Source organism: Bombina bombina, chromosome 4 (genome assembly GCF_027579735.1).
Source record: "Bombina bombina isolate aBomBom1 chromosome 4, aBomBom1.pri, whole genome shotgun sequence".
NCBI lineage: Eukaryota > Metazoa > Chordata > Amphibia > Anura > Bombinatoridae > Bombina > Bombina bombina.
The window spans coordinates 794863027-794891025 of NC_069502.1; the positions used below are offsets into that span (position 1 = coordinate 794863027).

Genomic DNA, 27999 nt, shown 5'->3' on the forward strand with positions numbered 1-27999 from the left:
GAAAAGACGACATGTTGCTCCCACCAGCCTAGAAATAAATTGGCATAGGTGGGAGCACATGCCGTCCCCATTGCTGTTCCCCTGATTTGCAGGTAGAACTGCTGATCTAATACAAAGTAGTTGTGATGCAACACAAAATTGTAATTATGAAATCGTCATGATCTTTATGTTCGTCAGAGGATGTAGACAAAAAACTCTGAACTGCCTGGACTCCCAGTTTGTGGTCGATACTTGTATACAGGGATTCTACGTCCGCTGTTATTAAGATGGTATCAGGGTTAAGTTTGAGATTATCCAACTGCTGGAGTACCTCCATTGTGTCTTTCACATAAGACGGCATACGTGTCACAAATTCACGAAGTCTATAGTCGATGTATTGACTTCCTGGTGGTGAAGTGGCATTCTTGTGAATTTTAGGTATTATGTAAAAGGTTGCCACCTTTGGATTTTCTACCCAAAGGAATTTCTTTTCTTTGGAGGTTATTACATTATCATCCAAAGCCTCCAATATAATCTGATTGTACTGATTTAGGAATTGTTCAGTTGGATTGGAGAATAGTTATTTGTAGCACTCCTGGTTTCTCAATTGTTTGTGTGCCTCCATGAGTTACATATCTTTGGGCCAGATGACCACATTGCCTCCTTTATCCGAATTCCTAATTATCACGTCATCCCATTGCTTCATATCCTTGAGAGCTTGTTGTTCTTGTTTCGAAAGGTTCTTAGTAGTTGGCTTAATAGGAAGTTGGGCTATTTCTTTGTTTACTATTTCATTGTAAACTTCAATGTGTTTGGAGGTTGACAATTTGGGAAAGTATTTGGACTTATTCCTAATGTTTGTTCTCCAATCTTGATTGATTAGTTGCTCCTCACCATCTAATAATTCCTCCATTATTTGCAGTGTGGCATATTCTTCACTAGTCCATATAGGATCCTGTATGTTGCTTCCATCAGTTGTTTCTCCATGCTTCTTATATTGTTTTTTTAGAAATATTTTCCTAAGGAATAATTGTAGATCTTTGGCAATTTCAAATTTGTCTAGTTGGTTCGTAGGGCAGAATGATAGACCTTTTGCAAGGATGTTTCTATGTTCACTACTCAGAATCTTTGTAGATAGATTGACAACTTGCATTAGGTCATCCTTATTTGGGAGAAGGGGCTGGTTGGTCTCTTATATGGTTTCCACCTCTTGTTGTCATGTTTGTCTTTGTTTCTTTTTATTTTTGGTTTTGCCCCTGCCTCCTCTCCTGGTGGTTCTCCTTGGGAATTTGGGCCATCCTCTAAAAAATCTTTCCTTTTACGTGTGTCTTGTCTTGTCCTCATTTGTGTTGAAGTGGAGGGTGTTGCAGACTCATTATCAGTAGTGTCTGATTCACTGGTATCTACCTCTGATGCCTCTACTACTAGTACTCATTGTGAACCCAAACACGGAAACGTTCTTTGCTAACACAGTTATTTAAACTACTTACTAATTGAACAGAGGCTGCAATGAAGCAGCTGAGCAGAGCATTATATGTCTGCCGTTATTGACACTTTATAACAATGAGTGGTAATACTGGCAGTGTTTCATAGTATACAAACGCTGAATAGACACTAACAAATTCACTGCCGACATAGTCTTTTTCACTAAGGGATTTGAGACTGCAATGAAGCAGCTAGTATAGCATTAGGTGTCTTCCGTTTTTGACACTTAGCGTGAATGAGTGTTAGAATTGGCAGGGGTCCATATTAAACGAACGCTGCAAAGGTTGTTAATGCAATATTTAAATTAAAACTAGCCACTGGCTGCGCAATTTGTTTTACAGCACTCCAGGTAGCAACACAAAACTATAGCTAATATATAACTTTTATATGGGCTCAATGTTAGCCCTTTAAGGTCAACATAATTATTTTGCTATACCTGTGTGCTTTATCAAATTTATTATTTAATCAGGGTCAAAGAGTGGGTCAAATCAGGCAGTACTACGTCTGCAATAGTTAACACCAAGCACCTAAAACACTTCATTCGCCTGACATGCAATCTTCAACTAAGGATGCCTTTTAGTTAAAATTGATTGAGTTAGTAGCCCAATCGTAGTAACAACATTACAGCTAACTCACTATTACCAGCCAACTGCAGTGATTCTACCAATATTAACTCTACGTGACAAAAATTAATATACACTGGTATGATATGTATTGTTTAATACATTATTTTACCTAAATTATTTATTGCAGTATAACTACCGTAAGAGTTTGACACAGGCAGTACAACTGTCACTATTTAGTGTCAATTACTCTAGGGACTGTCCTAAGTATAGTCAGTTTTTCTATACGTTTATTAGTAGTTGTTGGCTACCTAAATATTCAACCCCTTATACAGGGACAGTTGGTATTACTCTCATAACTAAGAATTTCGATCAGGGCGAAGTGTGTAAACTCACTATTTTATCTACCTATCAAAGGGGATTCTTTCCCATAACTGTCATAGGCCAAGGTGTGCTCTACAATCACTATGATGCTAACTCCATAATAATGTAAACTATGGTTAATACAAGATATTAATTAATTGAGGTGGTATAATTTGTCTATATACTACTGCTCCATTGCACCACTTTACCTATGCATTTAACATAGATATCAATATCACAAATTTCCACTGTGATCTATTATGTCATTCATGATGCATTAGGAGTGAGTGACAGCTGCTGTTGCAGAGATTATATAACTCCACATAACTATACTCTTTTGACCCTATTGTATAATGTCTAGATATTTGCAACCCAAGCCAGTGTCTTCCTAATCTGCCATTAGACATCACTCCAATAAAAGGTTCTATTGTATAATATCCAGTCTTTGTACTGGGAATCCCATACCAGCAGTTTTATCAAACCCAGATTTTAATATTTCTAATAAAGATTTATGTTTTAATTTGTGTGATTCTTTTTCCAACTCCATATAATTGGGGGTCTTTCGAGTGCTTATAAATTATCTTTTTGCGGTTAGTTTCTTTAGCTAACCAACCTGTAATCTGACAACACTAGTCATTGGATCCATTTATATATCAACTTATGCCCAAATATTTTAAGTGAATCGTGTGTGTGAAAAGAGAAAAAATATAGAGTTCATAAATTAATATTTTTTGGGACTTTGTCCATCATTGTATTAATCCCCATTAACCCCTTTTTATACTTAAACTTCAGCATTTGTTTGCGCAAGAAATTATTAATTTTATTTCAACCAATTACAAAACAACGTGGCATCTTTGAAGAGTAGAAAGCAAGAATGTGATAACTATAAATAGTACATGAAAAGTATCAAAGAACCATGATAAACATTGTTCATACTTACTCTCAATAATATGTCTTTGTTCCGCTTGAAATAAATTTGATTTTCCGCCAAGGAAAACTTAAAATGAATGTTAATTTTCAGCAATGAGTGCCCGGTTTTTAAAAATACTTTAAAAACAGGAGGACTTTCATTGATGAAAATTTACATTGCACCGGATTTGTAGAAATACTTACCTTTTAGTTCTGCAAAGCTGGATCGCCGATCAAAGCCTCAGTTCCTCTAGACTGACGTCAGAAATGATAAAACCAGCTTCCTCCAATCATGGCTTGCACCCGAGAGCATCCATCTCGTGATGCCCGGCTGTGATTGGAGGAAGCCAGTTTCGTCATTGAGGTGGTTGTACAGCAGGAAAAAGAAGGCGGGGGGACCATCGATCCGGCTTTGCAAAAGTAAAAGGTAAGTATTTCCACAAATCCGGTGCAATGTAAACTTTCATCAATGAAAGTGCCCCTGTTTTTAAAAGTATTTTTAAAAACCGGGCACTCATTGCTGAAAATTTACATTCACTTTAAACTCAAATGTATCTGTTAAAAATAAATAAATATATAACAAAAGAACTTAAAGTGACTTTTAGCACCATTATACATAAATAAATGTAAATAAAAGTTCACAGAAGGATTAGTGCAGGGGTTGACAAATTTGTTTAAATTTTAGGAGCCAGTAATAATTTTAGGAGCCAGACAGTGGTATTTGTAAATAGAAATATAAAGAATAACCCAAAACATTAGGTGCTAGGGGTAAAATTCTAGGAGCCAGTGTACATATATTGATTAAAAACAAATCAATATTAGACATCTATATGCAATAATATACTATAATAGCATAATATCATTAAAAATTGTACATACTATTATATAGTATATAATATCAAACTCTTAGTCTGTTTACTTTTATTTATTTATTTATTTTTAAAAAGTGAATTTATAAAATGTGTATTCCATTCCATACCAGACCTCAAAATCCAGAGCACAGAAGGATACTGAACATCCAACATAAAGAGAAGGTTCAGACATCTAGCATTCAGGGGGTAGTCCCCATAGTATACCATAATTCAGCACCGCTATAGCAAAACCCCATATGTTATTCACGATACATTGCCTAAATAGAAACATAATTTATGTGTTTCATATATTATACAAAAAAAAAAAAATAACAATCTTCTTATTGCTACTAAACTAGGTAAAAATTAGTATTAGTATTTTATAGACTACACAAAGTATACAATATGCTAATCATCCTTATCCATATCATCCACATATTGATTACCCTATATGGAGTATACATTTCAACAAAATAGAATATGCAAGGCAGTGATATTGTTTTTATATTTAAAAACATTATTCAATTACCAGCAACAAAGAGATTGCTTCACTGAAAGTTAGCACTGGTGCACAGCCCTAACGTGCATTTCCCCCTCTTATGAATAAACATATACACTGGCCAGAAGTGGCGTGACAAAGTTAGTTCAATTTCAAATTGCCTGACGCTGCATCTCCCACTGTACATACGATCCTGCACTGACAGCTCTTCACCACCCAAGCCTGCCAATAATCAGCATGTAGCAAATTGGAACAAAGCGTTGCAGCGTTAACAGAGCAGGATAGTATGTACAGTGGGAGCTGCAGAGCCAGGCAATATTATTACTTTTTCCCAAGCTTTTTAAATTAAAAAAAGAGAGCGCTTCACTGAAACACTGCACAGATGCCACACAACACTACAGGTAGCCCTCAGTTTACGCTGGGGTTAGGTTCCAGTAGGAATGGTTGTAAATCGAAACCGTTGTAAATTGAAACCCAGTTTATAATGTAAGTCATTGGGAAGTGAGGGAGATAGGTTCCAGGTCCCTCTCAAAATTGTCATAAGTAACACCAAATACATTATTTTTAAAGCTTTGAAATGAAGACTTTAAATGCTAAACAGCATTATAAACCTAATAAAATAACCACACAACACAGAATATATAATTAAACTAAGTTAAATGATTAAATGAACAAAAACATTTGCAAAACAGCATTATAAACCTAATAAAATAATCACACAACACAGACTTCACTTGCATTTTTCTGCAAACAGTTCTTTCTATGCATTCCAATCTGGACTGATTTATAGACAGAAAGATCATGTTCCTTTGAAATCTGCTCGATAGCTCAGGTCTGGTTAAACTGAATAATTTCAGCTTGCTTGGCTTTGCTGCAACACAAGCGGATAGCTCCACCTACTGGCTATTTTAATAAATGCACTGCTTCTCAATGCTTTTCCACAGCAGTCACATGACTGGAAAAAAAGGTTGTTATTTTGAAACGGTGTAAATTGAACCGTTGTAAAACGAGGGCCACCTGTATATGAATGCTCAGTATGTAAAAGCATAGTACCTGCAGCTCCCAGTGTACAGACAATCCTGCACTGTCAGCTCTTTATTGTAGGAAATCCAAGCCTCAGCATCTAGCAATCTGGAACAAAGCCAAAACAATTATGAGGGGCTGTAGCTGTGAACAAGCTTTTATTCAGCTCCTCACAGAGTTCAAAATGACAATGGCTTCATCAGGGATTCCAGACATGCACAGCGCATTAACAAACAAAGGCGGCGACACAGGAGCGAGCAGCTATGAGAAGGGAACAAGCTTGCTATGCAGAAAAACTGCATCTTTATTACATAAAAAAATACTACGCTTGTACAAACATTTTAAGGCGAACAATATAGCACAATAAGACAGACAGCCTTCAGAAAAAACGATTGTACAATGTCACTTTAAGTAACATTTATAAATGACAGAAAATGTTATAATATTGAAAACAATTACACTGTCTCCACCAGGCTACTTTATAATGCCACCCGGCTGGCAACATTTTCTGTGAACACTATATACAGATATATAAGATTATAGAGAGGTTCCCTGTCCCACACACATATCCCCTCCCCATTATGTTATATACAGATATATAATAGTATATAGAGTTTCCCTCTTTTCCACATACACAGACCCCACTCCAGTACAATATATACAGATATATATTATAGAGAGGTTCCCTCTGGCTCACACACATCCGCTCCCCAGTATGTTATATACAGGTATATAACATTATAAATAAGTTCCCTCTGCCTCTATATATCATTATAGAGAGGTTACATATATCTCACAAAAACATCCCCCACCCCAGTACATTATACAGCTATATACAATTTTAGAGAGGTTACCTCTGTACCACGTACATCTGCTCCCCAGTATGTTATATACAGGTATATAACATTATAAATCTGAGTTTTTGTAGCCCAACACCCATATCAATTCCTTTAGAAAAATAATGCTGTATGGCCGGAAAAAAAATGTAGAACGCTAAACTCAGATTTTAACACAGATAATGTATAGAGGCTCCCGTCCCTCTACCTAAACACACACCCAGTACCTCAAATACAGATTTATAATGTTATAGAGAGGTTCCTTCTACCTACCTCACACACGCACAACCCCCTACCAAGTACCTTATATATAGATACTGTATATGAAGTTATAGGGAGGTTTCCTCTGCCTCACACAACATCACCAGTACCTTATATACAGATATATAACATTATAGGCACACACAGGGTCGCTCTGCCTCACACACACCTTCCCATTGCCTTACATATAGTTACTATTAATGATACATTCGCTGTGACACACATCTCCCCAGTGCTTTATACATAGACATTTCACCAACTACAAATTTACTTACATGAAACAACCGTATTGAGTGCTGAGAGGGTACCAGCTTGTTCCATAAAACCAGCAACTACATTTATGTAGCGATCAAATGGCACAAACTGCTACAGTAACCTGCATTATAGTTTTCCCGTCCACCTACTTCCGGTAGTTCTAGTTACTGTGTGGTCACAATAGCCATGTGACTTGTGATGTCACATGTCCTTTTGCTGTAAGGGAACTAGCTGCTACATTATTCGCTAACATACAACACGGCAGATTCACAAAGGTAAACATGAACAAAGACACCGCTGTATAGCATAGTATGTGTCTCTATTAGGCAGCATCTACGGGGAGACAGATGATTGTGTATATGTGTAAGATAGAGAGAGACTCTGTAGTAGGTAGTATATCTCTTTGAATAAGGGGTTGTGTATAAGGAAGAGTAAACCTCTCAATATATCTATTTATATTGTATAAGGTACTGGGAGGGAGCTGATTGTGTGTGAAGCAGAGGGAATCTCTATAATATTATATATATATATATATATATATATATATATATATATATATATATATATCAGGTACTGGGGGATGTGATTGTGTGTGAGGCAGAGGGAAATCCCTTTATACTATTATATATTTGTGTATAAGGTCAGTGTTCCCACAGAAAATGTTGGTGTCATTATGAAGTAACTGGGTGGGAGCAGTGTAAAATTATCTAATATTATACAATTTTCAGCTATCCAAAGCACAAATTAATTGCATAATTTAACATAAATATATTTAATAATAATTTGTGCTATAATGTTTAATATTAGCTCAATTTAGCTTAATATTGGCTAAACCTTTAGCTGGGTGGTTAGTAAAATCAGCTGGGAGTGTACCTAGGGTTGCCACCTTTTGTCCAAAAAACTCCTGGACCCTTTTTAAGTGGGCGTGGAGAGGGTGTGGCTTGGGGCATGGTTTGGGGGCGTGGCTTGCCACCGCCTCAAATTTATTATGAAATTAATTTTTATATATATATATATATATATATATATATATATATATATATAACATTTTAAGCCAAATAATGTTATTTTCTGTAATAAAAAAGCAAAACAATGCATTTATTTTTGATCTTATACTTCAGGCCTATAAACATAACTATTGTTTTTATTTTTGAAAATGGAACTCAGTAGTAGGTACAGGCTTTATACAGGTGCAGGGATGATTGTGAGAGATGCAGGAATTAGGTATATGAATGATGATAACAATGACAAAATTTTTGGGATAATGGGCAAATGTTCTTGATATAAAGCAATTTGCAGTACCGGGGACAGTCGAGGAGCAGGGCCAGATATCAGGACCAGTTGTATCATACAGGGGTGTTTTGGGATAATGGGCAAATGTTCTTGATATAAAGCAATTTGCAGTACCGGGGACAGTCGAGGAGCAGGGCCAGATATCAGGACCAGTTGTATCATTCAGGGGTGTTTACTTACTGAGAAGATGGTGCGTCCCTTGCAGCCTGCAGCCAGCCCACCGCACCAACTGTCTGCCGCTCTCTGCTGGATGTCATGTGACGAATCCCCTCCTCAACCTTCTTCCCCCCCTCCTACACCATCCTCCGTCTCTCCTACAAACTCCACATACCCAGTATTTTAGTAACCCTGGGCTAAGAGCTCTCCTGGCCAGCTAATTTTTTTAAAATTTTTTTGCTCACTGCTGCTTTCTGCGCCAGGGGAGCTCTTTGCCCGGGGCATTTGAGTGTAGTTCCGGGACACGGGACATGCAGGGTCAGACCGGGACTGTCCCGGTGATACCGGGGCGGGTAGCAACCCTAAGTGTACCTGGTAAAAAGGTCCTGGAGAGAACACTGAAGGTACTAGGATGGATGTGTGTGTGAGGTAGAGGGAATCTCTCTATAATATTATATATCTGTATATAAGATACTGGGTGGGAGCTGATTGTGTATGTGTGTGTTAGAGGGAATCTATAACATTATATATCTGTATATAAGATACTGGGAGGGAGCTGATTGTGTTTTTATGAAGTACAGGGAGCCTCTATTGTTGTACATCTTTGTACAATACAAGGTATTGGGTAGCGGGTTGTGTTATATATCTATGTATAAGGTATTAGGGAGGGAGCTGTGTGTGTAAGGCAGATGGAATCTTTGTATAATATTATATATCTTTGTTTAAGGTAGTGGGGAGGGAGATGTGTGTGTTAGGCAGAGAGAACCTTTCTAAAATATTGTATATCTGTGTATAAGGTACTCGGGGTGGGCTGTTTGAGGCAAAGGAAGTCTGTATATACGGTGCTGGAGATGGTGCTGTATGTGTGTGTGAGCGAAGCAGAGAGAGAATCTTTGTATAATATTAAATAGAGAGAACCTCTGATTAGTATTAAATATTTGCATTTAAGCTGCTGGGGAGGAAGGTGTGTGTGAGGCAGAGCGACCCTTTATATAATATTATAGATCTTTATATAAGGTGCTAGGGAGGAAGCTGTGTTTAAGGCAGAGGAAACCTCTGTCTAGTATTAAATATTTTCATTTAAGTTGCTCTGTGTATGTGAGGCAGAGAGAGAGACTTTTGAATAATATAGATCTGTATATAAGGTGCTGGGGAGGGGTCTGTGTGTTTGTGTCACAGGTAGCCTCACTATAATATTATATACCGGTATAAGGTACTGAGGAGGGAGCTGGGTGAGAGCTTTTCTTTAAAAATATAGATCTGTATATAAGGCGCTGGGGAGGGGTCTGTGTGTGTGTCACAGGTAGCCTCACTATAATATTATTTATCTGTATAAGCTACTGGGAGGGAGTTGGATGAGAGCTTCTCTTTAATAATATAGATCTGTATATAAGGTACTGGATAGGGGACTGTGTGAGTGTCAAAGGTAGCCTCACTATAATATTATATATCTGTATATAAGGTACTGGGGAGGGAGCTGGGTGAGTGCTCTTTAATAATATAAATCTGTATATAAGGTGCTGGGGAGGGGTCTGTGTGTGTCAGAGGTAGCCTCACTATAATATTATATATCTGTATAAGCTACTGGGGAGGGAGTTGGGTGAGAGCTTCTCTTTAATAATATAGATCTGTATATAAGGTACTGGGGAGGGAGCTGGGTAAGTGCTTCTCTTTAATAATATAGATCTATATATAAGGTGCTGGATAGGGAACTGTGTAGGGCTGCAACTAACGATTATTTTCATGATCGATTAATCGGCCCATTATTTTTTTTCAATAATTGTTTCCTATATTTTAAATAAAATCCACATACTGAGTGTTACAAATATAAACTTCAGACTAAAACTTTACATTAACACAACTGTTTGTCCAATTTTTAAGCAGCAGAGCACAATTTTATAAGTAAACAAAACAAAACCACAAACTGTTTGAAAAGAGGTAGAACTAGAAAGAGTTAGACTATCACTGTTAATAACATTCTGTTATTCACTCTTTCAGAAACTTTGCATTGAAATGCAGAAATCTCAACATGTCCACATGCTTCTGGCTAAGGCTGGTTCTCTGTTTGCAGCTATATTTCCTGCAGCAGAGAAGAGGCACTCAGATGGTGTTGAGGTGCTTGAGATGCATAAGTAGGGTTTTGCTAATTTCACCAAAGTGGGATATTTATCTTTGTTAGCTCTTCACCAATGCAAAGTGTTTTCCACCTTGGAAAGGAGCCTCTAAATAAAGTAACCCTTGACTTCATTTATAAAAAAATATCTTGAATATCTATATACATTGGTAAATAACCAGCTAAAGGGTTAGGGGAAATATCTAGTCCGCTCTAAAAATAACAGATATATACTTATAAAGGTTGAATCTGGTACATATTATCACAATTTATTAAAAACTATAAAAAAAATAAAAAATCAAAAGCACTAAGGACTATATATCAATAACAGGACAAAGCCTTACACATTTATTTATACAGTACATATAATCAGCAATAGCAAGCAATACGCTAATAACTGTGCAAACAGATAATAGTGCATATCAATTTAAATAACTCCCATCAGTCTAGGGGCTAGGTGTAAATAACAAGCTCAGCACTATATCATGCAAAGCCTAGTTCCAAATTACCTGATTTAATATAAACAATCCAAATGATGACTATTATATCTGGGTTGCACATAAGCCAGGGGTAGTTGTAAACTTATACTGTCCTGAAAAAGTGAAAAGTATACGTCTGTAGACATCCTTTAGGCTAAGGACATAACCATAAAACACAATACCATGTGCAGGAGCTCATTGGTGTGAAGCAGCTGGTGCAGTGCACAGACCAACTAATTGCAAACCAACTAATCGATTATGAGATTCGTTGACAACTATTTTCATAATCGATTATTATTGATTATGACGATTAGTTGTTACAGCTCTAAAAATGATGCAACTCACCCGAATGTTGATTAGTTTGACGGTGAACATAAAATTTTACTGAAATGTTGAATCATAAATTACATTTTTAGAACATACAGGGCTAAATTATCAGTGAAGCTCAAAATATCACTTTTGTGAAAGCGATAGTTGCGCTCCTCATAGTAATACCAGCACGCACAAATGTGTGCTGGCATTACAGGTTGAGTGCAATGCGAACGGGACCCAGGTAAGCATTACGCTTACAAGAGCGTACTTCCATAGGCTACAATGGGAGCCTCATTCTGACGCCGTAAGACTGGAATTGATGTTTAAAGGCACATTGTACACTAGATTTTTATTTGCATTTTTATTTTGTAGATTATCTATTTAAACAACCCATCTGGGAGTGTTTTTGTAACAATGTAATGTTTTCCTTATTTTTTAATAACATTGTGCTGATTTTCAGACTCCTAACCAAGCCCTAAAGTTTCAGATGTAGACGCAGGTCTAAAGACTTCTGCTGCTCCTGTTTTTCTAATGTGTCTTTTCATATGCTGGCAGGAGTGTCTGCTGTTCCTGATTTTCCAGCCCCTTTCAATGGATTTCCCAGCCTAACTTCATCAACAGTGCAAAACTGGGAGCTTCTAAGTAAGTTTTTAAAAGGTTTTATACTGGATTTTAGATCAGTATCTGTGCATATTCTTTTTATAGTATTGTTTATTACATGGAGTTATATGACAACTGGTGTACACTGTCCCTTTAAATAAATGGATATGCAAATGGTTAGAAACAGCTTCACCCATTGCCCGCTAATTTTACTCCTATAAACTAACATAGAACCACGTCACAAATCTGTATCACATATTCAGTGCAGGGACTTATGCAGCGAAAATGGAGAAATTTTACTCCATTTTCACCTCGCCACACATAGGAAGGCGCAGAAAGCCTTGCGCTGAAAATGTGAGCACCGTTACTCCCTGGAAGTATTAACAAACACCTAACATATGCGCAGTATCTATCTAACTGTCAACTGCCACCCCCCACCGCAATAACTAATAAAATTAACCCCTAATCCGCCAATCCCCACGTCACAAAATATAGCTAATAAACCTATTAACCTCTAATCCGCCACCCCCCACATCGCAATCTACATATTAACCCCTAATCTGCCAACCCCCACATCGCAATATACCTATTTTCCCCTAATCTGCCAACCCCCCACATCCCAAAGTATATAATTAGCATATTAACCCCTAATCATCCAACCCCCCACAATGCAATAAACCTAATTATACTATTAACCACTAAACCGCCAACCCCCCCATCGCAATAAACATAATTAAGCTATTAACTCCTAAACCTCCAACCCCCCACATCGCAAATAACTAATTTATTTACTAAGCCCCCTAACCTTACACCCCCTAAATTAACCACAATTACATAAAATAAAAAAATACAAAATTACAATTAAAATAAAAAAACCAACATTACTTAAAAAAAAAAACTAAAATTAAATTAATCTAAAATTACAAAAAAGTCTAACATTACACAAAAAAATAAACCAAATTATCAAAAATATAAAAAAATTAAACCTAATCTAATACCCCTATGAAAATAAAAATGCCCCCCAAAATAAAAACACACCCAACCTAAACTAAAGTACCAATAGCCCTTAAAAGAACCTTTTGTAGGGCATTGCCCTAAGTTAACAGCTCTTTTACATTTAAAAAATACTTAAGACCTCCCTAACAGTTAAAAAAACCCCACCAAACCCCCCCCCCAAAAAAAAAAAAAACAGCAGTAAAAAAACCTAAACTACCAATTGCCCCTAAAGGGCATTCAGCTCTTTTACAGCCCAAAAATCCCTAATCTAAAAAAAAAACAACCTAAATCTAACCCCCCAAATAGGTACTCACCATTCCTGAAGTCCAGTGGAGAAGGTCTTCTTCCAGGCGGTGAAGTCTTCTTTGAAGCGGCAACATCTTCTTCCAGCGCGGGGACCTCTAGCTTCATCCAGGACCAAGGCGACGAAGAGGTGACCGTGGAAGAAGACCGGCGACCGCTGAGCCATCCAGTGTGGAGATCCTCTTCGTACGATCGTTGCCGCACACTGAAGCTTGAATAAAAGGTACCCGTTGAAATATGGGGTACCTTGCATTCCTATTGCCTAATAGGATGAGAGCTACTGAAATCCTATTGGCTGATTTAAATTAGCCAATAGGATTTCAGTAGCTCTAATCCTATTGTCTAATTAAAATTTTTTTTTTTTTTGTGTGGCTTTTTTTTTTTAGATTAGGGATTTTTTGGGCTGTATTTACTCTCATTTCTGGACATCGCTAGTTTATCCGACTTACGGCGGGGTTTATGTGATTCCCTGATGTGCAGGGTGAAATTACAGGCAACGCGGGTTCCAGCAGCTGAAGCTTGCGCCGCATATGTAATCTCGCCCATAATTCCCAGCATTTTCTCCTATGACAATGAACTGTTCGTAAAACAGCTCTTTCTCTGAGTGTTTAGGCTCCTGTTACTGTTAAGATCACGTTCAATACAGCTTACTGTGTTTGTCAGTAAAGGAGAAACATTATAAGAATATCTGACAAATTCAGTTGCTGAACAAGACAATGTCTGACAAGAACCAAACCTCAGACCTTCCTGATGCACACAAAGGTAAGCAGGAGGTCACATGCATGTCACCTGGTTTTGTCATCATGGTCTGATTGCCTTAAAGTGATAGTAAATTTGCACAATCTGGTAAAGCTATGTTGGCTATACAGCACTCAAGCACGGCTATTAGATATAAGGTGGAAACGCCACCTCTTGAAAAAAATAACTTTTGTGTTGTTCGTCAAGAGATGGGTAATGTAATAAAACTTATACAATTAGGTTACAGTCCATATTCAATTAAAAATGATAAACTAAGGTCCGTTTCATTTAATACATTAATATAGCTTTACCAGATCGTGCAAATTTACTATCACTTCAAAGGGACATAAGGTCATTAGTATGTTTGTGATATGCAGAAGTTTATATTAAGCCGCATTTAAATACCTTTTCATTATAGCTGAACCAGTGAACAGGTGAAATAATCAGCTGATGGGTGAGAGCTTGTTAATAACCATGGTGTTACTGATCAGCTGATTTCTTCGCTTGTGCACTGGTCAGCTATAATGAAAACCTGGCCTGTTGGGGGTACTTGAGGACCACGGTTGAGACACTGTAAAAGAGCATGTGATTTGTTCTCTTGGTATCCTTTGTTGAAAAGCACATGTACATACCCTAAGCAGCAGCAGTGCACTACATGAAACTAGCTGGTGATTGGTGGGTACACGCCTTAGTCTCTTGTCATTGGCTCATGATATGTGCTCAGCTAGCTCCCAGTAGTGCATTGCTGATCTGAAGCTGACTTTAGCTATGTGTTTATTATCTTTTGTAGGAGTTGAAACATAGTTTTATGCAATCAACCATGCAATAATAAAATGCTGTAACTTATTAAATTTTCTTTTTGTATGTTATGTCCCTTTTAATAAAGTAGTGCTGATGTAATGTTAAACATGGCTAATGCAGTGTTTTTCCTTTTTTTAACTGAGTATTTGCTGGTTAATATGGTTTTGAGGCACAGAGCTGTGTTGTTACTATAATGTGTATGTGGTGTTATTGGTCAAATACAGGGAGCACTAAATCAGGGGTTTAATAAGGTTTATAGGCTGTGTTGTTACTATAATATGTATGTGGGGTTGTTTGTCACATACAGGAGCACTAAATCAGGAGTTTAATAAGGTTCATAGGCACAGAGCTGTGTAGTTACTATAATGTGTATGGGGGGTTGCTGGTAACATACAGGAGCACTAAATCAGGGGTTTAATAAGGTTTATAGGCACAGAGCTGTGTAGTTACTATAATGTGTATGTGGGGTTGTTGGTCACATACAGGAGCACTAAATCAGGGGTTAATAAGATTTATAGACCCATAGCTGTGTAGTTACTATAATGTGTATGTGGTGTTGTTTGTCACATACAGGAGCACTAAATCAGGAGTTTAATAAGGTTCATAGGCACCGAGCTGTGTAGTTACTATAATGTGTATGTGGTGTTGTTGGTCACATACAGGAGCACTAAATCAGGAGTTTAATAAGGTTCATAGGCACAGAGCTGTGTAGTTACTATAATGTGTACGTGGTGTTGTTGGTCACATACAGGGAGCACTAAATCAGGGGATTCATAAGGGTTATAGGCACAGAACTGTGTTGTTACTATAATGTGGTGTTGTTGGTAACATACAGGAGCACTAAATCAGGGGTTTAATAAAGTTTATAGCCACAAAGCTGTGTAGTTACTATAATGTGTATGTGGTGTTGTTGGTCACATATAGAGAATAGAGAACATTAAATCAGGGGTTTAATAAGGTTTATAGGCACAGAGCTGTGTAGTTACTATAATGTGTATGTAGTGTTGTTGGTCACATACAGGGAGCACTAAATCAGGGGTTTAATAAGGTTTATAGGCATAGAGCTGTGTAGTTACTATAATGTGTATGTGGTGTTGTTGGTCACATACATACAGGGAGCACTAAATCAGGGGTTTAATAAGTTTTATAAATACAGAGCTGTGTAGTTACTATAATGTGTATGTGGTGTTGTTGGTCACATATAGAGAATAGAGAACATTAAATCAGGGGTTTAATAAGGTTTATAGGCACAGAGCTGTGTAGTTACTATAATGTGTATGTGGTGTTGTTGGTCACATACAGGGAGCACTAAATCAGGGGTTTAATAAGGTTTATAGGCATAGAGCTGTGTAGTTACTATAATGTGTATGTGGTGTTGTTGGTCACATAAAGAGAGCATTAAATCAGGGGTTTAATAAGGTTTATAGGCACAAAGATGTGTAGTTACTATAATGTGCATGTGGTGTTGTTGGTCACATACAGGGAGCACTAAATCAGGGGTTTAATAAAGTTTATAGGCACAGAGCTGTGTAGTTACTAAAATGTAATAGAGCAAATCAGATGGCAACACTCCAATAATCTTAAAATATGTATTATGTAATCACAGCAACTCCAAAGAAGAATGAAACATGATTAAGGGGTAACACCAAGAAAAGTTGTTGTTTTATTGTCTTTTTTGGAGTTGCTGTGATTAAATAATACATATTTTAAAGGGACAGTCTAGGCCAAAATAAGCTTTAATGATTCAGATAGGGCATGTAATTTTAAACAATTTTCCAATTTACTTTTATCACCAATTTTGTTTTGTTCTTTTGGTATTCTTAGTTGAATGCTTAACCTATGAGGTTCATATGCTAATTTCTTAGACCTTGAAGGCCACCTCTTTTCAGAATGCATTTTAACAGTTTTTCACCACTAGAGGGTGTTAGTTCATGTATTTCATATAGATAACACTGTGCTCGTGCACATGAAGTTATCTGGGAGCAGGCACTGATTGGCTAAACTGCAAGTCTGTCAAAAGAACTGAAATAAAGGGGCAGCTTGCACAAGCTTAGATACAAGATAATCACAGAGGTTAAAAGTATATTAATATAACTGTGTTGGTTATGCAAAACTGGGGAATGGGTAATAAAGGGATTATCTATCTTTTAAAACAATACCATTTCTGGTATAGACTGTCCCTTTAAGATTACTGGAGTGCTACCATCTGATTTGCTCTATTGGATTAACTTTTGGGACTTTTGGTGTGAGGTCCTGGATGGCGTCACCCACTGGATACACAGGTGCTGGAGATAATGTATTCTAATATAGTTACTATAATGTGTATGTGGTGTTATTGGTCAAATACAGGGAGCCCTAAATCAGGAGTTTACTAAGTTTTAAAAGCACAGAGCTGTGTAGTTACTATGTGTATGTGATGTTGTTGATCACATACAGGGAGCACTAAATCAGGGATTTAATAAGGTTTATAGGCACAGAGCTGTGTAGTTACTATAATGTGTATGTGGTGTTGTTGGTTACATATAGGGAGCACTAAATTGGGTTTAATAAGGTTTATAGGCACAGAGCTATGTAGTTACTATAATGTGTATGTAATGTTAGTCACATACAGGGAGCACTAAATCAGTGGTTTAATAAGGTTTATAGGCACAGAGCTGTGTAGTTACTATGTGAATGTGATGTTGTTGATCACATACAGGGAGCACTAAATCAGGGATTTAATAAGGTTTATAGGCACAGAGCTGTGTAGTTACTATAATGTGTATGTGGTGTTGTTGGTTACATATAGGGAGCACTAAATCGGGTTTAATAAGGTTTATAGGCACAGAGCTATGTAGTTACTATAATGTGTATGTAATGTTAGTCACATATAGGGAGCACTAAATCAGTGGTTTAATAAGGTTTATAGGCACAGAGCTATGTAGTTACTATAATGTGTATGTAATTTTGTTAGTCACATGAGGGGTTTTACTTGGGAATAAAGCCGTGGACTCTCCTCGTACAGATGGAAATGAAATTATCAGGTAAGCATAATTTGTTTTTTATACTGTCAGTTTATTACATATTCACCTCATATGAGACAATAAATAACTATAACTTTTTAGCATTAAAGGGACATTAAACCGCTGGGCACAACTACAACACAACGGGGGTAAAAGGGGCTGAGTGGCCTCTTTAAGAGGTAAATGTCTCTCCCTTCAGAATTTGCTACCACTCTATCTGCGCATGCCAAATTGCATTCCACACATTATTTTCAGTCGGCTGTGGAATGCAATTACCTCATACTGAACATGCTCAGTTAGAGGGTACCAAAACCGTACGGGGTATGAAAAACAGTAATAATAGCGCAAGAACGGCTTAGAAAAATGTATTCAATAAAACCAGTGCAGTAAAACATAAACACTTACATTAAAACTTTGACAATTCAGTATCCATATGAGATGAATGTCCTTGATGTGATATGAAGCTGCTTGACGAGTCCCACTAGCCTGACATCCAAGATCTTACACGGCATCAACTTCCAGAGAAGTGGCGTCTGATGTCACAACCGGCAAATCACTGAAGCGCCCCCCAGCAAGCAGGTCGTCCTCAGTACAAGCCTTCCACAAGGCACATCAAATAGATCCCTATGCGTTTCCTCCAGACTTTTTCAAGGGCAGTTGTGTATATATACAAATAGATAACTAGATTTCCGATGTCAATTTATATCTAGGGGAATAGCGATCTCTAGTGGGCAATAGTTAATATTACCTATATCTACACAATAGAGACACTAATTCCACAGTTATTCAATTTAACTCTAAAACTCTGGATGCATTATTGAAGTTAATAAAATCAATAACAAATTAATACAATATCATTTAAAAAAAAAACATAAAGGATACTATAATGAACTGTAAATAGTATATACAGAGATATATCTGTGCATACCTCTTTCCATAACAATTCTAAGTGTAATTCAATTTATATAAAAATTATCATTACAAATTAATCAAAGTAATGATAATAAATGTAAAGCTTATGTTTATAAAGATAAATATACCATTACTAGCTAATATACAATTACATCTACATAAAAGCGCTTCTACATATAGGCTGCTAGATCCTAGTCAACATTAAGACCTCTGGGGTGTAAGGAACCAATTTTATAAATCCAGTAGGTCTCCTGCTGTCTCAGAGCCAGCGGCCTATTATGTACATTTGAAGGAATCCAATCTATGATTCTCACTTTAAGAGATAAGGGATTGCAATTATGTTTTTCACAAAAGTGGCTAGGGATGCTATGTTTAATTGTTTTCTCCTACATTGGTGTGTCCGGTCCACGGCTTCATCCTTACTTGTGGGATATTCTCTTCCCTTACAGGAAGTGGCAAAGAGAACACACAGCAGAGCTGTCCATATAGCTCCCCTTAGGCTCCGCCTCTCCCAGTTATTCTCTTTGCCGCTCTAACAAGTAGCACCTCCATGGAGGTGGTGAAGAGTATGTGGTGTTTAGTTGTAGTTTTTATTTCTTCTATCAAGAGTTTGTTATTTTAAAATAGTGCTGGCTTGTACTATTTACTCTGCAGCAGAAAGAGCAGATGAAGATTTCTGCTAAGAGGAATATGATTTTAGCACCAATATCTAAAATCCATTGCTGTTCCCACGCAGGACTGTTGAAACCAGAGAACATCAGTTGGGGGGAACAGTTTGCAGGCTTATCTGCTTCAGGTATGATCAGTCATTTTTCTAACAAGACCATGTAATGCTAGAAGACTGTCAGCTAATCCCTCTGGGATAGGTAAGCCATTTTTCTTACACTCTGTATAAACAGATGGCTTATATTAAGGGCTCTATGCTGGTTGACACTAATTGTGGGCTTAATCGATTTCTTTTTAGCACATTTTGGCTATAAAAAATGTGTTTTTTTCAAACTTAAAACACCTTTGGGGTTTAATTTGCGCCTGGCACTTGGTTAGACACCTATTCTAGTCAGAAAGGCCCCTCCACTCTGGAAGGAAGAGGAAGGAAGCCTCATGCAGCAATTACTCAGCATTTTTTGACTAGGCAGTGCATGCAGCTTCTAGTGGGGAGCCCAGAGGCTCAGAAAGGGACCCCAGACAGGTTTAGCAAATTCATCCCTAAGGAAGGTAAAGGCTACAGTAGAAGCTGTAGCAGGGGACTGTACTGTGTTAACCGGTTAATAACTGTTATTAGCTCCGGTTTGGGCACTGAGGGGTTAATTGGTCTGAAAATTTGTGTGCAATCTTTTCAAAGCATTAAGACACTGTGGTGAAAATTTCATTCAAATCGGATGTGTATTTAATGGTTTTTTGATGTTTCAGTAATAAAGTGTGCACGTTTATTATTTAAAGAGACAGTAACGTTTTTGTAAAAAATAATTTTTGTTGCATTGAAGTTCTGTTAAGGTTGGTCAAACATGTCTGATCCTTCAGATAGCCTATGTTCTATATGTTCAAAGTCCAAGGTGGTTCCCCCATTAAATTTATGTGTGAAGTGTGCCATAGCGTCCAAGCAGCTTAAGGACCATGCAATCTCACTTAAAGATATAGCCCAAGATGATTCTTTAGCTGAAGGTAGTGGAGATAGCTCGCTATCCTCTCCTTCTGTGTCAATACCAGCTATGCCCGGGCCAGCGTTGCCCAGTACATCTAGCGCACCAATGATGATTACCATGCAACAGTTAGCGACAGTAATGGATAACTCTCTTTCAGCATTTTTATCCAAACTGCCAGCCTTTACTAGGAAGCGTGATTGCTCAGTTTTAAATAAAGAGAATGAGCAAGCAGACGCAGAGGATAATTTATCTGTAGTGCTCTCACATCAATCTGATTTGGCGGTGAGGGAGGGCCTGTCTGAGGGAGAAATTTCTGACACAGGAAAAGTTTCTCAGCAGGCAGAGCCTGATACCATAGCGTTTAAATTTAAGCTAGAACACCTCCGCTCCCTACTTAAGGAGGTCCTAGCTACTCTTGATGATTGTGAACCTTTGGTGGTTCCAGAAAAATTGTGTAAAATGGACAAATTCTTAGAGGTCCCAGTACACACTGAGGTGTTTCCGATACCCAAGAGGGTGGCGGATATAGTGACTAGGGAATGGGAGAGACCAGGTGTACCGTTTGTTCCCCCCCCTATATTTAAGAAAATGTTCCCCATTGTTGACCCCAGAAAGGACGCGTGGCAGACGGTCCCTAAGGTAGAGGGAGCAGTTTCAACGCTAGCTAAACGCACGACTATACCAATAGAAGATAGTTGCGCTTTCAAGATCCTATGGATAAAAAATTAGAAGGTTTGCTTAAGAAAATTTTTGTTCAACAAGGTTTTCTTCTTCAACCAATTTCTTGCATTATTCCTGTAACCAAGGCAGCGTCTTTTTGGTTTGAGGAATTAGAAAACTCGCTTCAGAAGGAGACTTCTTATGATGAAGTCATGGACAGAATTCACGCTCTGAAGTTGGCTAATGCCTTCATTACAGATGCCGCTTTTCAGTTAGCTAAATTGGCGGCAAAAAATTCAAGTTTTGCAATCATGGCGCGCAGAGCGCTTTGGCTAAAATCTTGGTTGGCGGATGTGTCGTCCAAAACAAAATTGCTTAACATTCCTTTCAAGGGTAAGACCCTATTCGGGCCAGAATTGAAAGAAATTATTTCGGATATCACTGGGGGAAAGGGCCATGCCCTCCCACAAGATAGGCCTTTCAAGAATAAAAACAAGTCTAATTTTCGTTCCTTTCGCAATTTCAGGAACGGACCAGCTGCTACCTCTTCAGCCACTTAGCAGGAGGGTAACACATCCCAGCCCAAACCAGCATGGAAACCATTGCAAGGCTGGAACAAAGGTAAACAGGCCAAGAAGCCTGCTGCTGCTACCAAGACAGCATGAAAGATTAGCCCCCGGTCCAGGACCGGATCTAGTAGGGGGCAGACTTTCTCTCTTTGCTCAGGCCTGGGCAAGAGATGTTCCGGACCCCTGGGCACTAGAAATTGTCTCTCAGGGGTACCTTCTAGAATTCAAAGACTCTCCCCCAAGGGGAAGGTTCCACATGTCTCGCTTATCTTTAGACCAGATAAAGAGACAGGCATTCTTACATTGCGTAGAAGACCTTTTAAAGATGGGAGTGATACACCCAATTCCGATACAAGAACAAGGGAGAGGGTTTTACTCAAACCTGTTTGTAGTTCCCAAAAAGGAAGGAACTTTCAGGCCAATTCTGGACTTAAAAATCCTAAATAAGTTCCTCAGAGTTCCATCATTCAAAATGGAAACCATTCGGACAATCTTGCCATTGATCCAGGAGGGTCAATATATGACTACCGTGGACTTAAAGGATGCGTACCTGCATATTCCTATCCACAAAGATCACCATCAGTTTCTAAGGTTCGCCTTTCTGGACAAGCATTACCAGTTTGTGGCTCTTCCCTTCGGATTGGCTACTGCTCCCAGAATTTTCACAAAGGTGCTAGGGTCCCTTCTAGCGGTACTAAGGCCAAGGGGCATTGCAGTAGCACCTTACCTAGATGACATTTTAATACTAGGGTCGTCTTTTCACAAGGCAAAGGCTCATACGGACATTGTTCTAGCCTTTCTAAGGTCTCACGGGTGGAAGGTGAACATAGAAAAGAGTTCTCTGTCCCTGTTCACAAGGGTTCCCTTCCTGGGAACAATAATAGACTCGGTAGAAATTAAAATTTTTCTGACGGAGGTCAGGAAGTTAAAGCTTTTGAACATCTGACGAGTTCTTCACTCCATTCCAGAACCCTCCATAGCCCAGTGCATGGAGGTAATGGGACTAATGGTTGCTGCAATGGACGTGGTTCCTTTTGCTCGAATTCATTTAAGACCATTGCAACTGTGCATGCTCAAACAATGGAACGGGGATTATGCAGATTTGTCTCCCCAAATACAAATGGACCAGAAAACCAGAGACTCACTCCTCTGGTGCTTGACTCAGGATCACCTGTCTCAGGGAACGAGTTTCCGCAGACCAAAGTGGATCATTGTCATGACCGACGCCAGCCTCTTAGGCTGGGGTGCGGTCTGGGAGTCTCTGAAAGCTCAGGGTCTATGGTCTCGGGAAGAATCTCTTCTCCCGATAAACATTTTGGAATTGAGAGTGATATTCAATGCGCTCCAGGCGTGGCCTCATCTAGCGGAGGCCACATTCATCAGATTTCAGTCGGACAACATGACGACTGTGGCGTACATCAATCATCAAGGGGGAACAAGGAGTTCCCTGGCGATGAGGGAGGTATCCAAGATCATAAAATGGGCGGAGGATCACTCCTGCCATCTATCAGCAATTCACATCCCAGGTGTGGACAACTGGGAAGCGGATTATCTGAGTCGTCAGACTTTCCATCCGGGGGAGTGGGAACTTCACCCAGAGGTTTTTGCACAGTTAACTCAACTATGGGGCATTCCAGATTTGGATCTGATGGCGTCACGTCAGAACTCCAAAGTTCCACGTTACGGGTCCAGGTCCAGGGATCCCAAGGCGACATTGGTAGATGCCTTATTAGCGCCTTGGTCGTTCAATCTAGCTTCGGTAATTCTGATAGCTCCTGCGTGGCCACGCAGGACTTGGTATGCAGACCTGGTGAATATGTCATCGGTTCCACCATGGAAGCTGCCTTTGAGGCAGGACCTTCTAATTCAAGGTCCATTCGAAAATCCAAACCGAGTCTCTCGGCAACTGACTGCTTGGAGATTGAACGCTTGATTCTAGCTAAGCGTGGGTTTTTGGAATCAGTTATAGATACTCTGATCCAGGCTAGAAAGCCTGTCACCAGGAAAATTTACCATAAGATATGGCGGAAATATCTTTGCTGGTGCGAATCCAAGGGTTACTCATGGAGTAAGATTAGGATTCCAAGGATACTATCTTTTCTCCAAGAAGGATTGGAGAAACGTTTGTCAGCTAGTTCCTTAAAGGGACAGATATCTGCTCTGTCTGTTTTGTTACACAAGCGTCTGGCAGCCATGCCAGATATTCAGGCGTTTGTACAGGCTTTAGTCAGAATCAAGCCTGTCTACAGACCTGTGGCTCCTCCATGGAGTCTAAATTTAGTTCTTTCAGTTCTTCAAGGGGTTCCGTTTGAACCTCTACATTCCATAGATATTAAGTTACTATCTTGGAAAGTTTTGTTTTTAGTAGCTATTTCTTCTGCTAGAAGAGTTTCTGAATTGTCTGCTTTGCAGTGTAATTCACCCTATCTGGTGTTTCATACAGATAAGGCCGTTTTACGTACCAAACCTGGTTTTCTTCCAAAAGTGGTTTCCAATAAGAATATCAACCAGGAAATAGTTGTTCCTTCTCTGTGTCCTAATCCAGTTTCTAACAAGGAACGTCTGTTACACAATCTTGATGTGGTTCGTGCTTTAAAGTTTTATCTAAAAGCAACTAAGGACTTCAGACAAACATCGTCCTTGTTTGTCGTCTATTCTGGCAAGAGGAGAGGTCAAAAGGCGACTGCGACCTCTCTGTCTTTCTGGCTGAAAAGCATCATCCGGTTGGCTTATGAGACTGCTGGAAGGCAGCCTCCTGAACGAATTACAGCTCACTCTACTAGAGCTGTGGCTTCCACATGGGCTTTCAAGAATGAGGCTTCTGTTGAACAGATTTGTAAGGCAGCGACTTGGTCTTCGCTGCATACATTCACTAAATTTTACAAATTCAATACTTTTGCTTCTTCAGAGGCTTTTTTTGGGAGAAAGGTTTTACAAGCAGTGGTGCCTTCCGTTTAGGTTACCTGAATTGTTCCCTCCATTCATCCGTGTCCTAAAGCTTTGGTATTGGTTCCCACAAGTAAGGATGAAGCCATGGACCGGACACACCAATGAAGGAGAAAACAGAATTTATGTTTACCTGATAAATTTCTTTCTCCTATGGTGTGTCCGGTCCACGGCCCACCCTGGCATTTAGTCAGGTTTAAATGTATTTTTCCAAACTACAGTCACCACTGAACCCTATGGTTCTCCTTTTTCTCCTAACCGTCGGTCGAATGACTGGGAGGGGCGGAGCCTAAGGGGAGCTATATGGACAGCTCTGCTGTGTGTTCTCTTTGCCACTTCCTGTAAGGGAAGAGAATATCCCACAAGTAAGGATGAAGCTGTGGACCAGACACACCGTAGGAGAACGAAATTTTTCAGGTAAACATAAATTCTGTTTTTTCTTTATTTTAATATTATATATGTGCTCATTTACTCTTGTTATAATCTTCCTCTTTGTGCGCCTCACATACAACAGGCCACACCCACACGTAAGCAGATACACTACAAAGGTCGAATCACAGGTAGTTCTATATTTGATATCAAATTCTATAGACCCATCCCAATTTGTAAATTTTGGGGATTTATCTACGTGGCTACACATATTGCACACTGTCTTCCTACAGTCATATGTTTCTTTTGCAGCGGTAAGCCAGTTAGATTGACTTGTTACTGATATAGGATCCCTCAATTTACTTGGTGCCAATTCATTTTTTTAGATTTTTACCTTTCCTAAAAGTTATTGGGGGTTTCTGTCAATTGGGCTCCCAAGATGGGGTCTGTTTTCAAAATATTCCAATGCTTTTTAAAAATCTTTTTAGTTGTAGCAGCCCCTTGGTTATAGGTAGTAATAAATCTAGGGGTATCATCCTGATTTTGCTTGAATCCTCGCTTCCTATTACTATTGAGTAGACTATTTCTGTTTGTATTTATAGCTCTAACTTTAGCCTTCTCCAGAAGTTCAGGCTTATATCCTTTTTCATTAATTTTTTTATCCAAAATAGCTGCTTTCTTTATGAAAGTTGGACATGTGTATGCAATTTCTGCGCATATGGAGATATTGCCCGTATGGAACATTAAATAACCAGCTTGGTTTATGTCCACTAGTGGCTTCTATATAGCTATTTTTCTCAGTTGGTTTCCTATAATTAGCAACTGAAATCAAGTTGTTTGCATCCTTATTGAGAACCAAATCGATAAAATGATATCATATTTTGGGAGTATTTTCCTGTAGATTTTAGATTATTCTCATTATTATCCATATACTTCATAAATTCATTGATACTGTTCACATATCGCTTCCACAAAATAATTACATCATCAATATAGCGGTGGAATTTAATTATATTTTTATAGAAGGGATTATTGTACCAATTGTGTTCATTTTATAATCATTGGCGTAAAGATTAGCGTATGAGGGTGCAAAAGTCGTCCCCATTGCAGTCCCCTTAATTTGTCTGTAGTATTTATTTTCGAACGCAAAATAGTTGTGCTCTAGAATAAACAGTATGGATTCTATAATAAAATCACTGTGGGCATTTGGAATATTCCCTCTTTGGAGTTCCACATTTACGGCCCTGCTACCCTGATCATGGGGGATACATGTATAAAGCGACGTGACGTCCCAAGTAATCCACCAATAGTCTGGTTCCCAATTAATCCCTTTAAAGGTGGTAATCATCTGAGTACTTTCTCTTAGGTAGGCCCTGGTTTTCTGTACAACCGTCTGTAAATAAAAGTCCACATATTTGGACAAGCATAAAGAATCACATAAAGAATCAATCCCAGAAATGATGGGTCTACCTGGAGGATTCTGAGAGTCCTTGTGGACTTTCGGTAGATGATAAAAAAACGAAGTCCTAGGGAAAGTTTCTAGAAGAAAGTGGTACTCTTCATTAGATATAATATATTTATCTTTGGCTTTACATAGCATATTCTTAAGATCCCTCACATATTTGATGGTAGGATCCCCATCCAGCACACAATGGGTGGTAGAATCTCCCAACAAACAATATGCTTCACCTAAGTACTTATCTCTGTCCTGGATGACGATCAGCACCACCCTTGTCTGTGCCCCAAATGACAATATTCTTATTGTCAATCAATTTCTTAAGGTACTTATTTTCTAAGGTACTGAGATTATCTACATGTTTATTCAAATATTGTTTGTTATGTGTAAAGGCTTTTTCTAAATCATCCATGACTAATTTTGAAAATAAATGTATGTGTTCACCCTGAGCCCCTATTGGGTAAAAGCTCGATTTCTTTTTGAAATCGGAATGGATGATCTGTTGTTCTACTTCATGAATAGATAAATCGATGAGATCTTCTACTCCAATAAATTTGGGGGTGCTATATTCTGGGAGGAATGGGGGACCGTAATTGAAGTGTCCCCCATTCCTCCCAGAAGGTAGCACCCTCAAACAAGTAGTATTCCTAGGTGCCTCATCAAATTGCAGACAACATACTAAAAGGGCGACAATACCCTGCTCGATTGGAAACCCCTTTTAAGAAGTGGCGAACTGGGGCTAAATTCCGGTACGGCACAGAGTTCAAGGAGCCTGGATAAGCTGGCGAGGTATTTCAGCAGGTCGGCAGCTGGCGTTTTAGCGTATCTCTGTGACATTTTTATTTAAACATTGATTTTAACTTTTGTGGCCTCGCTTTATTGTTATAATGGGGAGTTTTTTTTATTTAGTATAGTTTATGATAGTGAGGTATTTTTGGACAGTAGGCAGTATGTGGAAGTTAGCTGGGCATTCCGGGGATGTGTAGGTTAGGCGTGATGTATGTGTCGGCGGTCAGGATTTGTTATCTGGGCGGGTTAGGGGGAGTGTAAGTTAGCTGTGACGTAGGTGTAGGCTTGTCAGTGGGAGGTAGCGAGGCAGAGCAGAGGGAGTGTAGCTTAAGTGTAATGTTAATGGCAAAAGATTGATATGTTTGAATCAGCGAAGTGCAGGTTGCGAGGAGGGTAGTGGCCATGTTTGTCTCCCCAGCTATCAGCTGTCCGAGACTACATTGCCTGAGATAGAGTAGGTGTAATAAAACTTAAGTCCTCATGTCAATATTTGAAGTTTGCCTACACGGAAACTATTTTTAGTTTCAGTAACCGCACTGTCTGCAATGTTTAAGTACACTTCAAATAGGCTCCACCCCCCCCCCCATCCGCAGCAAAATGCAGACGAGCTGCGGTGTGGGTGGTGACATCATTCTCCCATTGATTTCTATAGAAGAGACATCACCGCTTGCTGATTTTGCACAAACATGCCCCTTTTCTTATTCTTTTTATTTATGCAAATGATGACCCTGAGAGAAGTCTCCCTAAGGCACCGATATTCAAAGCGTAGACATCTAACGATGCTTTGAATAGTGGGGCCTTAAGCAGACTTCCCTCAGGGTCATCATTTGCATAAATA

At 38.7% G+C, this 27999-nt stretch overlaps 2 protein-coding genes across 6 annotated transcripts in view; one reads left to right on the forward strand and one right to left on the reverse strand.

The window, feature by feature from the left end:
* Positions 1-7180, reverse strand: part of LOC128656998 (gastrula zinc finger protein XlCGF57.1-like) — a 149518-nt gene extending 142338 nt beyond the window's left edge. For 3 of the 4 annotated variants that reach the window (XM_053711211.1, XM_053711213.1, XM_053711210.1), the window contains exon 1: positions 7045-7180. In XM_053711211.1, coding sequence (XP_053567186.1) covers positions 7045-7046 — 2 coding nt within the window. In that variant the 5' untranslated portion in view covers positions 7047-7180. The remainder of the gene's footprint in view (positions 1-7044) is intronic. The other variant, XM_053711212.1, reaches the window with a different exon arrangement.
* Positions 7181-7246: 66 nt separating this feature from the next.
* LOC128655601 (gastrula zinc finger protein XlCGF17.1-like) overlaps positions 7247-27999 on the forward strand; it is a 48904-nt gene continuing 28151 nt past the window's right edge. For both annotated transcript variants that reach the window (XM_053709191.1, XM_053709192.1), the window contains exons 1-2: positions 7247-7299; positions 11933-12019. The gene's annotated coding sequence lies outside the window, so the exon portion shown is untranslated. The remainder of the gene's footprint in view (positions 7300-11932; positions 12020-27999) is intronic.